Source organism: Phaseolus vulgaris, chromosome 7, assembly GCF_051622355.1.
Source record: "Phaseolus vulgaris cultivar YP4 chromosome 7, ASM5162235v1, whole genome shotgun sequence".
In the NCBI taxonomy this organism is placed as follows: Eukaryota; Viridiplantae; Streptophyta; class Magnoliopsida; order Fabales; family Fabaceae; genus Phaseolus; species Phaseolus vulgaris.
The window spans coordinates 2277534-2294295 of record NC_143504.1 but is presented as its reverse complement, the minus strand read 5'-3'; the positions used below and the strand labels follow the sequence as shown (position 1 = coordinate 2294295).

General features: G+C 32.7%; 2 protein-coding genes across 3 annotated transcripts; one reads left to right on the top strand and one right to left on the bottom strand.

The window, feature by feature from the left end:
* The first annotated feature begins 467 nt into the window (after positions 1-467).
* On the top strand, positions 468-8554 carry LOC137830592 (uncharacterized). Of its 2 annotated transcripts, none has more exons than XM_068638029.2 (13): positions 468-755; positions 1259-1672; positions 2039-2285; positions 2420-2532; positions 4738-4817; positions 5302-5443; positions 5542-5622; positions 6574-6678; positions 6808-6990; positions 7074-7166; positions 7757-7896; positions 7995-8061; positions 8144-8554. In XM_068638029.2, exons 2-13 carry the CDS (start codon positions 1280-1282, stop codon positions 8261-8263), a joined length of 1764 nt encoding a protein of 587 aa, XP_068494130.1. In that variant the 5' UTR covers positions 468-755; positions 1259-1279; the 3' UTR covers positions 8264-8554. The 2 variants fall into 2 exon arrangements, with proteins under 2 accessions (XP_068494130.1, XP_068494131.1); XM_068638030.2 differs by having other exon boundaries at positions 480-755; positions 1262-1672.
* Positions 8555-10271: 1717 nt separating this feature from the next.
* On the bottom strand, positions 10272-11806 carry LOC137828708 (putative carboxylesterase 6). The gene has a single exon (XM_068635387.2). The coding sequence runs from the start codon at positions 11420-11422 to the stop codon at positions 10385-10387; it is 1038 nt and encodes a 345-aa protein (XP_068491488.1). The 5' UTR covers positions 11423-11806; the 3' UTR covers positions 10272-10384.
* Positions 11807-16762: the final 4956 nt, after the last annotated feature.

The window sequence follows — 16762 nt, the reverse complement described above, 5'->3', positions numbered from 1 at the left end:
CATCACTCTATGTATTTTATTTCTGTTTTTCCTTTTATTAATTATCCAAACAAAGTACTATAATAAATGTACGCTAATTATTATTCTCCTGTTCCTTTCTGTTCGTTGTTTATAAATTTTTACATATATTACAAAATGTAATTGGTATCTTGGATTTTATAAAACTAAGATATTACAAATCTGGAAATAAATGTTTTATTTATTTATTTTTAAGGTGACATCGGAAATCATGAAAAGAAATTAATATTTCACATTTGATTTTTTAACCATTGTGCTTATCATTTTTCTAAAAAAAATCCTATACTAAATACATCTTTTAACTTTGTTAAAATAATCAAATTGTATCCTGCTAATTTTTCTTTTATTTTCTATCTGCAAAATAACTAATAATGATACAACAGAGGAGTAATGTTTAAAAAAAATAATAATAATTTAGTTACAAAAAGGTTTAAAAAAGAACGCGTGAAAGTGCTGAACGCAGCGTTTTAAGGTTAAACTCTGACCAGCATAGGTGATTCGAATGCCATTTCTGTGTGTGACCACATCACACATTGCTTCCCTCTATCGTCGTCTTCTTCCTCTTTCTTCAATGGTCTTAGGGTTTCCAGTGTCCATGCATAGCACCTCACAGTAATGTGTTTTTAAAATTCTTTTTCAACTGTATCCAAGGATTTACTAGAAGAAGCTCGCAATTTCTCCATCTTCGCGTTTCGGTAGTTCGTGAAGTCGAAAGATATTGACACTTTCACTCTACGGTACAATTTTTTTGCCACTTCCTATCTTGATTTGACACACTCGGTTTCTTTTCTTTCTATTTTCGACTAGATATTTTGTTATCCCATTTTCAATTTTTTGATTTTATAAACTTTTGAAATGTTTTAGATGTCCCATACATGCCTTTATGTTGTTGAACCATAAGTAAATTTAACTGAATCCTCTATTTTTGCACGGGCGCACACTTCATGCAATTTGAATTTGCAGATTCTACTTGTCTGTTGTTATATTTTAGTTCTACATGCATGCGTTACTAAAGCTGAAAAAAATTGGGTGAAGTAATGTGTATGAAATTAGTTAATTAAGATGGAGTTCCAAGTTCAAGGATTTTAAGTTTTAATGCTTTATACATTTAATTAATGTTGGTGTGTTGATTTAGTAGTATTTGATGTTCTGTGTACTGATAACTGTACTTCTACTCTTTTATTATATTATGGTTTTGTTTGTTCTTTTAATGGTTTAATTGGTTTTCTGATTCTGCCAGAAGTATTGGAAACTAAGCAAAATGTCCATGGGTGACGAACCACTATATCCAATAGCAGTGCTTATAGATGAGTTAAAAAATGATGACATTCAGCTGCGGTTAAACTCGATTCGCAGGCTATCAACAATTGCACGTGCACTTGGAGAGGAGCGAACCCGTCGAGAATTAATTCCATTTTTGAGTGAAAACAATGATGATGATGATGAGGTACTTCTTGCAATGGCAGAAGAGTTGGGAGTTTTCATTCCTTATGTTGGGGGAGTGGAACATGCCAGTGTGTTGCTGCCACCACTGGAGACACTTTGCACCGTTGAGGAGACCTGTGTAAGAGATAAAGCTGTGGAATCACTTTGTAGAATTGGATCTCAAATGAGGGAGAGTGATTTAGTTGAATATTTTATACCATTGGTTAAGGTAAGTTAATTTTATCACATCAGATATTTTTCTGTTTCAGTTGTGGTTTGGAGCTTGATGTGAATCTGATTATTATATTAATTTTACTTTTTTCATTGTAATTTGAAAAAATACTATTACCTGAACAACCTGATAATCATTGAGAATTTGGTTGGTTAATGGATCTGTGTTTACTTTGAACCGTTGATCTTTGACTCTGCAATTTGACTGCGATTTATAATATTTTGTTGTTGCTAAGTGATCACATGTGTATGTTCTTCTTTGTCATTTGTGATGTATTATATGTATACTGCCAGTTCCCGTTGATTATGTTGAAAATGTTGAATGAACATTCTGTCCAATTCATCCTATTACTTTTTTGTTCAGAGATTAGCAGCAGGTGAATGGTTTACTGCTCGAGTCTCTGCATGTGGGCTATTCCATATTGCATACCCTAGTGCACCAGAAACATCAAAAACAGAGTTGAGATCAATATACAGTCAGTTATGTCAGGATGACATGCCTATGGTTAGAAGGTCGGCTGCATCAAATCTTGGTAAATTTGCTGCAACTGTTGAATATGCTCATTTGAAGGCTGATGTCATGTCCATTTTTGACGACTTAACTCAAGATGGTAAGTGAATACATATTTTTATTTTTTTTACAGAAAGTGTCTGTCATATGTCTGGATATAAGCCGTGTGATTTTGTTGTAGAGTCTCCTGAATGTGCTTTACTTTTTTAATATGCTCTTGTAATCTTGGATCAGATCAAGATTCTGTCAGATTGTTGGCTGTGGAGGGCTGTGCTGCTCTTGGCAAGCTATTGGAGCCACAAGATTGTGTTGCACATATACTACCAGTTATCGTTAACTTCTCCCAGGTACATGATAGGAACTAACTAACTAACTACATATGTGTGTGTGTGTGTGTGTGTGTGTGTGTGTGAATGATAGGGCAACAGAATGTTTGAACATTAAAACGGACAAACATAAGATAGTAAAGACCCTGCCTCAAGTCAGCATACTTACCCAGCCTTTTCCCAAATAATTCCTTACATTTGTCACCCCTCAGACCTCAATTCATAATGGTGTGATCATGGAGAAGGAGGAATCACATCAAGGAAGAAAAGCTATTGATAAAGATAAAAAGAGGGAGGCAGAGGAGAAGCTCTACACAGCTAGAAAACTTTTGAAGAAAGTAGACAATTTTCATGTAAAAAACCCTATGTTTAGGTATAACTAGGAAGGATGTAAGGATAAGACTTCTTAGTAACCTAGTGTTTGGTTACATGTATAGGGGGGAGGGTTGGCTTCCTTCCCACACACCTCCTATATAAGGATTGGTTTAGACCATTATGTAAACACTTTTGGATGGAAATCAATAGAAAACATTTATATTTAAGTTTGGGAGAAGTAGAAAATTTCTCTCTTTTAGAATTCGTATCTTGTGAGTTAGGTCTGAAGTGACTTACCTTTATCTCATGAAGGTGAGTGGTGCTAGATTCTTTTCTAATTCCTTGCCAAATTCATATTTTTAGATAGATTTAAAGAAAAGCTATTTTTCCTTTTCTTCCTCTTTGTCTTGTTTCTTCTCCATTATTTCACAGCCATAGCCTTAACTTTGGCCAACCAAACACCATCCAAACAACCAGAAAAGGCCATCCAAATGTCGCAAAACCACCACCCTCTTGCTTGAAAAACAAACCACCAGGAAAAATCCAAGATCATCACCAAGAAAAATCCAAGATTATCACCAAGAAAAATCCAAGATCATCACCAAGAAAAATCCAAGATCATCTCCAAACCATGATACCATTGGTGCAAATCTTCCACACCTTCAAGCAAACCAAATCTATTCAACAAATCAAAGAATCCATGGTTAAAGGTTATGATAGTTGATCCTTTCATTAGAGAAACCAATTCCATCATTCCATGGTTAAAGGTTATGTTCTTGGGTTCTCATCACATAACCAATTCCACCATTCCCAAATAATTATCCACATCACACCACATTTCCCCAATCCCCAGTGACGCCTGATCCCTTTGTTATTTCCCTCTCCCTTCTCAACCAAATTGTTCCCTTCCAGTTGAATGCCTCCTTCTTGTTTCTCTCATGCACTTTTAGGCTTATCATCATCATTGGGCTCACTGGACTTTCTTCTATACAGATTAGTTATGGGCTCAGTACATTTACGAGTGGGAAAAAACTATTGATGATCTAGAATTACTATCTTTTCTTCATTATGCTCATATCATATTTGCTATATAGATGATTCAGCTGCCTAGCTATGTGCTTTACCTAGTGATCTGGCTTTTTTCTTATGTTATATATTACCTATGACTTGAGAGTTAGCTCCTTCAAACTAGTCAAATTTCATGTCAGCAATATATAACTTTAAACATTTTTCTTTTTGCTATAATTCTTATAATCTATGGAATACTATGTATCTTCTAAAATGACACTACTGTATTTCATATATCTTTTATCTGAAAGAAATAACAGAAAGGTTTTGGGGGTGAGGGATGATTTTCGGGCCATTCTGAATTACTAGGAGAAAAATTACATTATGCTCACGGATTGGAATTTCAGGAAATTAGTGATGTACTGATATTAATAAAATTTAAATTAATAATGCGAACTTGTTCTCATTGGAATGGGAACCCAAAGTATTTTAAAGAAAAGAGTAATTTAATATATGTTGTTATTAAGTATTTTATTGGAGATTAAACAGGCAAGGATAAAATAAAAGAAAAACCTTTTTTATTTGCTAAAGTGAGAGGCAAATTGAAACAACTTTCTTTGTCTAAAGCTGCAAATTTTATAAGACAGAGGGATTAGTAGATTTGCTGAAGTTTATAATCACTTTCTTTTAAATTCTTTCATGTTTATTTGAACATCAAAACATGGTAAAGTAAGTCCTAATTCAATCCTACCCTTGCTAAATTAAATTAAAAATTGAATCTCTATTTCATTTTATATCTTTCCTTCCCAACTTCCAAATGTATGCTTAGTTATTTAGTCTCCTTGCATTTGTATGTCTTTACAGTGTAACTTTTTAATGTGATTTTAATTTCATCGTGGATAGGACAAGTCTTGGCGTGTGCGTTACATGGTGGCAAATCAATTGTATGAACTTTGTGAAGCTGTAGGCCCTGAACCTACCAGGTATTATTATTATTTTGTGAATATTGCATGTGCTGCATATCTTTCTATGATAGTGATGTGTCATGCGAATATATTGTATTAAGATTTATAAACACAGTTCACTAGCTGGTGTTTTGGGTATTCATGATAGGATCTGGATCCTCTACTGTTTGTGATTAACAGTAATAAATATAATTATTTATTGTGTTTATTACTTAATATTTTGCAGTTGAAACTAAAGTAGACTCTCGTGTTCTCCTTTTTCTTTTAATTTTAATTTGTTTTGATTTCAACAGTTACCTTTAATAATAAATGTAATACATGGTTAGGATTTATTAGATATGATTTAAACAGGAGAGGGTCCAAATTCATTCATGACATGATACACTAAATCATGTGATTTCTATATTGATTTTTTCTTTGTTTTGCTAAGGCCAAACTCTGAAGCCGAAGCAATATATTTATTTTTCTTAAGATTTTTGTTTTGTAACTACTATTTGTGAAGAACGGAATTGGTACCTGCTTATGTGCGATTGCTCCGAGACAATGAGGCCGAAGTACGCATAGCAGCTGCTGGAAAAGTTACCAAATTTTGCCGGATTTTAAATCCAGATCTTTCAATTCAGCATATTCTTCCTTGCGTGAAGGTTTGCATCTTTGGAAAAGAAATTCTAACATGTTAAAATTCTAACAGTATGCTAAATTTATATGTACTGGTTTAAATTCTTTGGCTCTACTTTTGCAGGAATTGTCATCAGATTCTTCACAGCATGTCCGCTCTGCTTTGGCTTCAGTGATAATGGGAATGGCACCAGTCTTAGGAAAGGTATATAACTATCAAATTGCAGTTTCCGCAATCATTATGCTCTAGAAAGGAATATGCACTATCCATAGCATGAAGGTGAAATCTGTTATGTGCTTGGGGCCATTCAATGTAATTAATATTTTCTTTTATGGCAATTTCGGTTAAACTTATTTCTCCCCGGAAACTGTCATTTTCCCTCCTGGAATCTTGTTAGAAAGTAGCGAAAAGAGGGGGTGACTATATTTCCGCAAGTTAAGTTGGTCCAAATGCATATTTTCATGCACAACACAACCTAAATTGAGTTCAGGAGTCAGGACATCATTTGGTGTTTTGGGTATAGAGTACTAGATTATGTTTCACACTTTCTACAATTGAGACTGTGTGTAGGCCATTAATTTTAAATAATTATATAGTGAAAAAGGTCCTTTGATGGTTTGAGTAGTTAATGATTCACTTTTAAAATCCTCATCATCCCCCATTGTGCCAACCTGAATTGAAAGGAAAGAAAGAACATTACTACCAAACCTAGACTTACTGCAGTATCTGGGTATCCTGGAGTCATGACCTTCATGAGTGTTATCAATGTCTCACTTGTCATTCGTTGTTTGTTTCTCATATTGTGCCATTGGTGAAGATGGTTTGTCCCTATTAAAAATGATTTATAAGCTCAGGACCTAATTACAAACGTCTCAAGTAATAGCAACTTACTCAAAATATTCCAAATAATTTAGGAACTAACAAATTAATTTAACCTATTTCTTATGCCTGACTGCTTTCTATTGTTTTCCTTGTGGTAACTGTTATCTGCCTTTCGTTCCTCATATTGAATTATTTTCTCCTCTCCTCTCTCCCAGAGATTTGTATCATTCGTCTCATAAAATAATAGTCCACGAAATCTACTTTGTGGGCTAATCATTATAGCAGTAGTTTGGTGTGAATATGAATCTGAGTTCCACCTTGTCATCATTGCAGGAAGCAACAATTGAGCAGCTTCTTCCTATTTTCCTTTCACTCTTGAAGGATGAATTCCCTGATGTGCGCCTGAACATTATCAGCAAGCTCGATCAAGTGAATCAGGTTGTTATAGTTTATGTAGTTACTTTACAATTTTCAGAATACATTTCTTTTGCATCCTTTTTTCTCTTACATCTGCAGCTATCATAAATTCTAGAATACAGATACATTTTATTCAATCTGTTCTTGCAGGTTATCGGAATCGATCTGTTATCTCAATCTTTGTTACCAGCCATTGTTGAGCTTGCTGAGGATAGGCATTGGAGGGTCCGACTTGCAATTATAGAATATATACCCTTATTGGCAAGTCAATTGGGGGTTGGGTTTTTTGATGACAAGCTTGGTGCTCTTTGCATGCAATGGTTGCAGGATAAGGTTTGTGCTCGTTTCCTTGCTGGTGTGTGCATTTTGGGAAGCTTTCACATGACTATTTTTGTTAACCGACTTAGTTATTATAGGTTCATTCAATTCGTGAAGCAGCTGCTAACAACTTGAAACGCCTTGCTGAAGAATTTGGTCCTGAGTGGGCTATGCAGCACATAATACCTCAGGTAGATCTATTTGCTTAATTTGTTGTTAATGGCATGAGACACCAATATATGTCAAAATATTAGTTTGTCTTTGTATGTGTATGTGTGCATGTCCTTATGTTCGTTCTGGTGGTAATTGACTTATATACCTTTCTTAATTTGATTTGGTTTCATTTCTTTGCTTACAAAATGAAATTTTAGAAAACACTGTAGCAATATCATTAGAAATGGATGACCTTGCTTGTCTTCAATTGGATTCCTGAAATACAAAACTTTCTCACGTGTCATCATTGGATTCCTGAAATACAAAACTTGCTCATGTTGTCATCATTGGAAGTGGAGTTGGGGACAGGATGCAAAATTTTCCCGGTTTGTTGAACAATTAATATATTTGGGCTTTTTGTTGTTTTCCCGGTTTAGGCATTGTCTCTCTCCTGACTTTGGTCCAGTCCTTTTAGAATTTCCACCGTAAGGTTGTCTTCTGGGCTTTTTAGGTCCTATTTGGGGTCTGAAGAAAGCTTTCATTGAAATGTTTGTTTTCAATATGCTATTACCTTCTCTATTTTCTCAAATGCAACTTCAGTAGTGTCAGTATGGAATGTTTGGAACAGGTTTTGGATATGAGCAGCAATCCACACTATTTGTATCGGATGACTATTCTTCGTGCTATCTCTCTGCTTGCTCCTGTAATGGGGCCTGAAATCACATGTTCAAACTTGTTACCGGTGGTTGTTACTGCTTCAAAAGACCGGTATTTTGTTTTACCTTTTGAATGCTGGGTATATACCATAGTGGACGTGTCAATGCAGTTGTTCTGATTTCTATTTGTTTCCATTTTGTCCCTTATAGAGTGCCCAACATAAAGTTCAATGTGGCAAAGGTATTAGAGTCCATCTTCCCCATCGTTGATCAGTCTGTAAGTATCATACTCGTGTTTTCCATCCTCTGCTCATCTTTGTTTGTCTTCGACTCTTACTGCGAACATCATTGTCATTCAGGTGGTGGAGAAGACTATCCGTCCATGCCTGGTTGAGCTCAGTGAGGATCCTGATGTTGATGTGCGATTTTTCTCTAACCAAGCACTACAGGCAATTGATCATGTCATGATGTCTAGCTAGACAGGAATGGTTCAACACGCATTTAGGTTGAAAACGTCAAGAGATGTAATATTTCCAACTATCACAAGTAACACTGCATAGTTATGTTTAGCGCTTTTCAGTCATAGCTGAATGTGTTATTTATTTGAGTAATCAGTGATTGACAATTTATGTTATTTAGTTTCCATTATATGCTAATTTCCATTAATTTTTGTGTTTTTTCTTGATTGTATTCTTCATACATTCTTTGTTGTTGCCCCTTGTTGTAATTCTAGGCAATGAATTGCATATGTCAAACATTATCCAAGCACACCATCAGTGCCTCAATAGCTCGAACCATCTTCTTTCGGCTCTTTTTATTTTTAATATTTTTAATCATTGGCTCTCATATGCAATAAAGTGTTGTATACAAATATTTTATTGGGGGGTGATTCAAATTTGTTAAATTTAAATTTTTTATTTGAATAAAGTGTTGTATACAAAAATATTCAATGCTAAGCGAAAATTATTATTTGAACTCTAGATATGAAAGAAAAAAATAGCACTTCAAACTTCAATAAAAAAATATGATGACATCTACTCAAAATTAGGTACACTAATATTTGTTGAAAAAAGAATTTGAAAATGAAAATTGATTAATGATGTCTCAACTTCATTCAAACCGATTCATAAAAAAATGTGAAGTTCAGACATTAAAAAAGTATGAAAATTTTCAAGATCTAACTTTCTTTTTAAGATAAAATTTAAAATTTTCAAATTTTAAGTCAATAATTATTTTATAAAATTCTAAAATATTAATTTTCTATAAAAAAATCCAATAAAAATATATTTATCATAAAATATTTCAATTTTTACAAAAATAAATTAGTGGGTAAAATTGACGGTTGAAAAAGAATGATAATGATTTACGATCTACCATTTAGTTTAGGTCTTGTGAAGCGAAAAAGTGTAGCACAAGTGATTATGAAATGTTGCCTCACGTCACGTGAATTCACATGTGGAGAGTTATCACAATTATCAAATGTGTCTCCAGTTCTGTGAATTCATCGCTTTCAGTGCCTACTTTGTGGAAAGCTTCACTCTGAAATGGAAATTCTCATTCTCAATTATTCACAAGTTTTAGATTAGGCCAGCATGAGGCTATGAATCTGTCTTATCAAATATGACAACCATTTTCATTTTTTGTGTTTATATTTTAAGAAATAAGAGTAACTTGGTAAACTCAGAGATAAAAGGTGTTTTTAGAGGAATATAAAACAATTAACCTTCTTTTTTCTGTTTTTGTATTTTGAACTCTCACCCATCTTAGACTTTTGGCTATTAGATCCACTGGATTGGATTGGCTTTGAGCTGGTTTTTAGATATGAGATATAAATTTTCACTTGTGTACTGGTTTTAAACAAATTCAACTTTAGCTTCTTGACTTAAAATTGATTGTTTTTAGGTGTGTATGTATGGGAAGGAGTTTGATAATAAAGTCAGAATCAATTTATTTAGTTATTAAATAAAAATTACTCTTCTTTTAAGTATATCACATAATTATGGTGTTCATAGTTGAAGTTTGACTTCATTAAACTTTTCCTTTTTTTTCACGATATATAAGTGTTTTTTATTTATTTATAGAATTTTGGTATAATCCCTTCTTATTTTATTATTTATTTATTTTAGTTTAATTTTTATCACCTCTTAACCTTTCTGCTAGTACTATAAGGAAAACAGAGAGGAAGAAAACAAATTTAAGAAGCTAAAAACAAGAAATCTGACTTATGTTAAAATATACCACCAAAGATATATTTATAGAATAATGAACAGAAAACTAAATTCAACTTATAAATACCCCTAAATAAAGACAAACATTATATAAATTCACATTCATACTTAACAAGTACAAAAGGTTTATCTAATTATTTCCATCAATCATCTTAAACTAAAAAAAAAACTATACCAATAATTTATAATAAAGTTATTTGATGTAATTTTTTACATAAAATAAATTACATAAGTTGAAACTAAATCGAGGACCACTGTGTATATACAACCTCGTTCATTACCTATGAGAAATGTTTCCATTATACTGTACAGTTGTTGAAGATTCAGAAATTTACAATATATACAGAGAGAGCAGAGCAGTGAAACAGAGAATCAGAGAGCCATGAAGGACTTAACACGAGCCATCATTTCCTTAGTTCTGTTCTTGGATACCTGAGACTTACTCAGAATCTGAAACGCATGTCCAACACCTCTGAAAACCTCATATTCAACCCTTTTCCCTGCTCTCACCAAAGTCTCACAAAACTCCAAGTTCCTATCCTTCAATATATCCATCTCAGAGATGCACACCAAGGTACGCAACACCTTCAACTCCTCCAACTTCCCTTTCACCAAAGGGTTGCACCATGGATGGTCACGGTTCGCACCACAAGGTAACGCCAAGCGCCAATAACTATCAGATGCTGCCAAGTTCAAAGCAGAACCCGATGATTGAGCCATGCATTTCTCAGAACCCGTTCTTACTTCCCCACCGAAAAAGGGTTGTATCAAAATCAGACCTTTCAGATTCAAAGGCCTTAAAGCAGCACCATCACACGCAGCTACAACGTTGTAGGCTATGTTAGCACCAGCACTGTCCCCACCTAAGAACACACTAGAGAAGTTACACTTTGTTCTCCACCATTCACTACCACTACCCTTATATAGCACTTGTTGCTTTGCCCACATCAGGGCCTTTATTCCATCATCATAGGGTGCTGGAAGAGGGTTCTCTGGGGCCAATCGATAGTTCACTGACATAATCACACACCCCACTTTGGCAGATAGCCTTGCAAGGAAATCATGGTAGCAACTCCATGCTGCTGACCCAACACAAAACCCTCCACCGTGAAAATAAACCAGCAATGGCAACTTGTGTTGGGAAATTGGAACGTAAAAACGTGCCCATGTGTTTGTGGCACTGTCAATTACCATGTCTCGAGATGTCACATTCAGCTCTGGATTCATAGTACCAGCAGTGACACATGGAAGAACTTGTGGTCGTTCCACGTACCCATCTTTGTGAACTCTAATAAGCCCTGCTATTTCCTCAACTACACATCCATGAGGTAGATGATAGTCTTTGGGAACAGTGTATTGTGGGCTAAGGTATACATTTGAGGTGATGGTAGCCATTATTTTTCTTGTCATGTAAGAATAGGCTGAAAGAACAGAAAGCAAGGAATGAATTTGGGGTGAGTGGTTTTGCACTTTGCAACCTTACGCTATGGTTTGCTTATATACAAAGTGAGTGGAATTGAAAAGGTCAAAAAGCAGTGTAAGAAGTGGAGAAAGGATGAATGAATGTTTTGATGGCAGGTGGGAATGAGTTGAGGAATTGGACACACGTCTCCACGTGAATTCACATGTGGAAGGTCATCCAAAATTTCTATTCGCCTCCAATTTTCATGACTTGTTCCTTTCACTGCCTAATTGGGAAGCATCAACCTAAAAAGGCACCCTCGTGATGAACTTTTAACAAGGTTTGGGAAAGTTGCTGGTTGGTGCGTGTCAGAGATTGCAAACAGACCAATCCACTTTATAAAATGCAACTGAGGGTCTCCCTTTAAATTTCTAACTCCAACTACATTAGTTAAACGTGAGTTCTTTTTTATGTTTGATTTGCTTCAGGCTTAACTTCAAATATCTGTAAGAAAATTGAGAAAGATAAACTTTTGTTAGTATTTTAATATCGATATCTGTTAAGAAATATTATTTAAAACTAACTCATCCTTGTAAAATAAAATTTGTTATAATGTAAAGTTTGCATACAAAATTCTTTCAATTGAAGTTTTCATAGAGTTTGTTATATATTATTGTTTATGGTTTATGTTCTCAAATGTGGAAACTAAGAGAATAGTTGAATCACTCCTCAGTTTAGTCGGTTCGGTTGGTCGGTCTCTATCTTACTCCTTTTTCTTGTACAAATTATTGTTATTCTTGTTTTTTTACTCCTTTTTTTCTTAATTCCGACTTGGATGGTATTTATAAAAGACATTTTGACATTCAAGCCATACTCAGTATTTAATATTAGATGATTGCGTATCTAATCTTTTGAAAACTATACTAATTTATATGATCATTGTGTATCTTTTGTGTTAATGAATCTAATAAAGAAAAATTAACCGGTTTTACTTTTAGTTTTAGTTATGTCGATTGGTTTAAACCAGATGTGCGGAATTAGAATCTCAATTGTGCGCACTTTCGATCATTTGGATGCACCTGTAGAGTTTACATATTACTGTTAAATTACCCCACCAGCAGCTAGTTAAACAGAATGAGAACGCCTACATAGAATGTGCCATGATTAGGCCTCAGACGCTAATCTTTGACTTTTGTTTTGTTTTTTGTTTGTTTCTCAGAAGCAGGCTTCATTCTCACAGTACTTGACCCATGTTCATGTAACTATGCATATGTCATCTTTTTCTTAATTAAATTTTCACATTTACGACTCTACGAATTTTTCAGTTCAGATTATTCCAGAACAAGTTATTGTGTTACAACAATTTCGATCATATCCGGGGAATCGTTATAGAGAGACTTGCTTTTATTTCTCTAAAACTCGGTTTTTGTTAAGTTTGATTACCTACGAATTTTTTTTATCTGTATTCGGGGATTTCCAACAGTATATGAATAAAAAAAGAAGACGAAAAAAAGGTCAAATTGAACTATTTATGCTTCTGTTGAGGAATCACTCAGAAAGCATGTAGGGCAAGGAGGAAAAAATAAGTAGCATGAGATTGTTGACATTTCAAAGAAAGAAGTGAGCGTAGTGGCATACAAACATTAGGTGCTAACTTTAGTTTGCCTCCCATTAGCATCATTTGAGGAACACCATTGAGACATCACACATTAGAAGTTGAATTAATATAACACATTCTAGATATTTCTTAGAGAGTGATAATTGAAGTTTTAGTTTGTGGTCATAAGCTAGGGTCACAAATCACCCAAGTATGGAGGGTCACCCATTTTCAGGATATCCATTGAACTTGCTCCTCACTCAACCTCAAGAAAGCAAGCCAAAGTCAGACCTTACTGCAAGTCTTTTTCTTTCATTTTTATCTTCACAAAACAAAAGACTTTTCCTTGTGCATGAATGGTGCTTGCCTTTTCAGTTACATGCATGCATCTTCTTTGCCTTTCTTTTCTTATTTTCAAGAATGGAATAATGCCACTTTGGAGTTCAGAATTTGAAATCGAAGCATCGGTTTTCCTAATGTGGAACGAGTTGTGGATGACTCTCACAATGGCGTAAGAGTTCTGTTGTGGCATATATACTTCATAATCAATGTGCTTTGTCAAATATTTAAATATTTAAGTCTTCTTCTATTTTGACTTTCTTGTTTCTTGTGTGAGTTATGTGAACAAGAATTATGAGTGTGTTGATCATGTGCTTGCAGGATGGCAGGAAGTCAACACGTATTACATTGCAACTATAAATATCTTTGTCGTGGCACTTAACACAATGGGAGTGAAAAAAATGTTACTGCACACATAAAATAGAGGATGGTTAAGGTTTGATATTGGTGAAATGAATAACCGGGACATGAAAACGTGTTGGTTCCAATTTAGGGTGGAGAAGGATGAGACATGAGGACTAACTCTAAAGTCAAACATCCAAATACCTTCAAGTACAGTTATAGGGACATTAAGTGAGTGAGGGAATAGGAGGGACATGTCTCTCATTTGTTGTAATTTAGTACTTCTTTTATATATAGAAAGAGAGAGAGGGTCAAGGTGTTCTATGCATCACTTAAAACATCTAGAACCCAAGAGAGAGGTGATTTAAACATGTACTTTCTAATAAGATATACTAATATAGATTAACTATCAAAAAGCGTGATAATCCAGAACTACCATTATAAGGTTCATCAAATATCTATAAATAGGTTGACTAATGCTAAGTTAAGATAGACATTTAATATCATTAACAATTGAATATATAGTGTTGAAGGACCTTTTATAGGTACCTACACTCCGACTGAGAGATAAAAGTCAAAGACGGTTAGGAAACGACACCAAAGAATCTAAAAAAAACATGCAACGAAGGAGACGTAATCTTCTCAATCCAATCATAACTTTTAAGGTTATTATTGAAGATCTTACATCAATTAGATAAAGACATTTCATAGTATATAAGTGTGTAAAAACATCTCCTAATGAGTTGATTTTGTAAGGTTGAGTTATGCTTAAAGTTTACTTCTTAATATGGTATAAAACCATTTAAAATACATTGCAAAGTTCATATTGAATTAAGTTTAAAGTCTATTTTTTAATTTTTTTTATATTATTGATATATATATATATATATATATATATATATATATATATATATATATATATATATATATATATCCATAGTTTATTAGTTTGAAGTTAGTATATTCTGACTTTGAGATGATGATCTTCCATAAGTAATGCAATCTTATTTAATGAATAGAATTTCTTAAGAGAATTAAAGATATTAAATATTATTATTATATAATGTACAAATTTATAACTTTTATATATATATAGATTATTACTTAACATTATACTTGATATAAAAATTTAAAAGATGTAAATGATTAATATATTTGTAATTAATTTTAAGAAAGTGAGAAAGTGTACATGTTCACACTCAATTTCAATTGAATTTACGACTAAATGTTGGTGTTGAACCGACAAATGATGGTTGTATCTGAAGCATAATCAAATAGCAAAGTAGTTTCAATTTATAAGTTATTGTACAGAGATTTTCTATAAAAAAAAATGTTTAGGATTTTCAATGTTAATTGAAAAAATTATATAAATTCACCATGTAATAACACTTTAACTTTTGTCATATTTCATTGAGGTTCCTATCGATCTTCATCCCATCCATAAAATTACTCTCTACACCACTTCTTGCTTCACATTTTCTTGCCACTCTTATCTCTTCTAATAAACCCTTTATAAATTATAAAACATTTTCAGTCTCAAATACATTTGATGTTTTACAAAGAGTTTGTTCTAGAAAGTTCGTTCCGAAAACAATCATGTATCTTTCATAAATTTTATTTTGAAAGTTCGTTCAAGAAATTCTCTTTTAGAAATCCTGTTTTGAAGATTCCAGAATACTAGTTTCAGAAAATTTATGGGGTGCATTAAGAAAAACTCATTTTGCTTAGATATTGATGTTATCCAAAGCCCAGAAGAAATGACACTGATGGCCCATGAATGAAATACACAAAAATGGCTTACATTTTCATTAAAAAAATAAATTATATTCCAATAATTTGATCATGTATGTTAGTTTTAAACACAGTCTCTTATTCATAAAAACAAACACTGTCCCTTAAGAGACAATAGTAATGATAAATGTAATTCTGAGAGCTATAGTAATAATTGAAGTGGAGAGGTATAATTATTAATTAATAATTTGCAAATTCATTCACTAATTTATATATAGAAAAAGGTGAAGTATAAGAAAGCTTCTCTACATTATCACTTACTTGTTCAAAGTGGCGAATATGAGTATTTTTTAAAACAATAATGCTTTAGGCTTCATATGGAAAAATATAATGTAAAAAAGTGAGAGAAAAAACGTATATTCTATTCATAATGAAAATAAATTATTTTTATTCAGTTTTATTTATCTCGACCGAATCAAGAATCAGATTAATTTAAAGTAAAGTATAAATAAATAATAAATTATTATTATATGGTTATCCCTTCCTTTAGAGAAAAAAAAATTAAGACAAATGTCAATACTACAAATTGTCGAATAAAAAAGATGTTATCACTGTGAAATATTAAAATATGATGCATAAGTTTGAAATGGTTGTCATTTGATTTCAGAATTTAGAAATGATAGGAACACTAGTGTCTAGTTCGACAAAGCATATAATTTCATAACCATATAATTAAAATATAGTTTACAGGGATTATTTAAAACTTAAATTTTTGGGAGAAAATATGCGTGGATAGTATAATATAAAAATTAAAAAAAATTACTACATCTCGTGCACTTATCAAATACTACAAATTTTTTATTATATTCCATCATAAAATATCTAAATAGGAAATTGACTTATTTATTACATTCTTTATTTTTTCGGTGTTGATGCAAACTTTTTCTGCACTTCCATACATTCTTTCTACATCTACACATTTTTGTTTTAATTTCAATCCTAACCTTTTAAGTATATGTAAGAATTTTTCTGTTCGCTTATTTTTTTTCTTTTATATATCATATTGTAAAATTTGCAATATAAAGTTTATATGTATTTTTCTGGTACAATTTGAAGATAATTTTATATCCAAAAATAATTTAATCTAAAATATATTTTTAAATTACATTTTGAATTGAATGATTAAAGGTATTTATGGATTTAGAAATATCTTTAAGATTAGATAATCTCAAAATATTTTCTAAATTCTGTAATCAAAACAGGTTTTTTTAAAGAAAAATATATATTTCAGGTATGTTTGGATCCAAATATACAATTTAGATTTTACAGGATGTGTAAA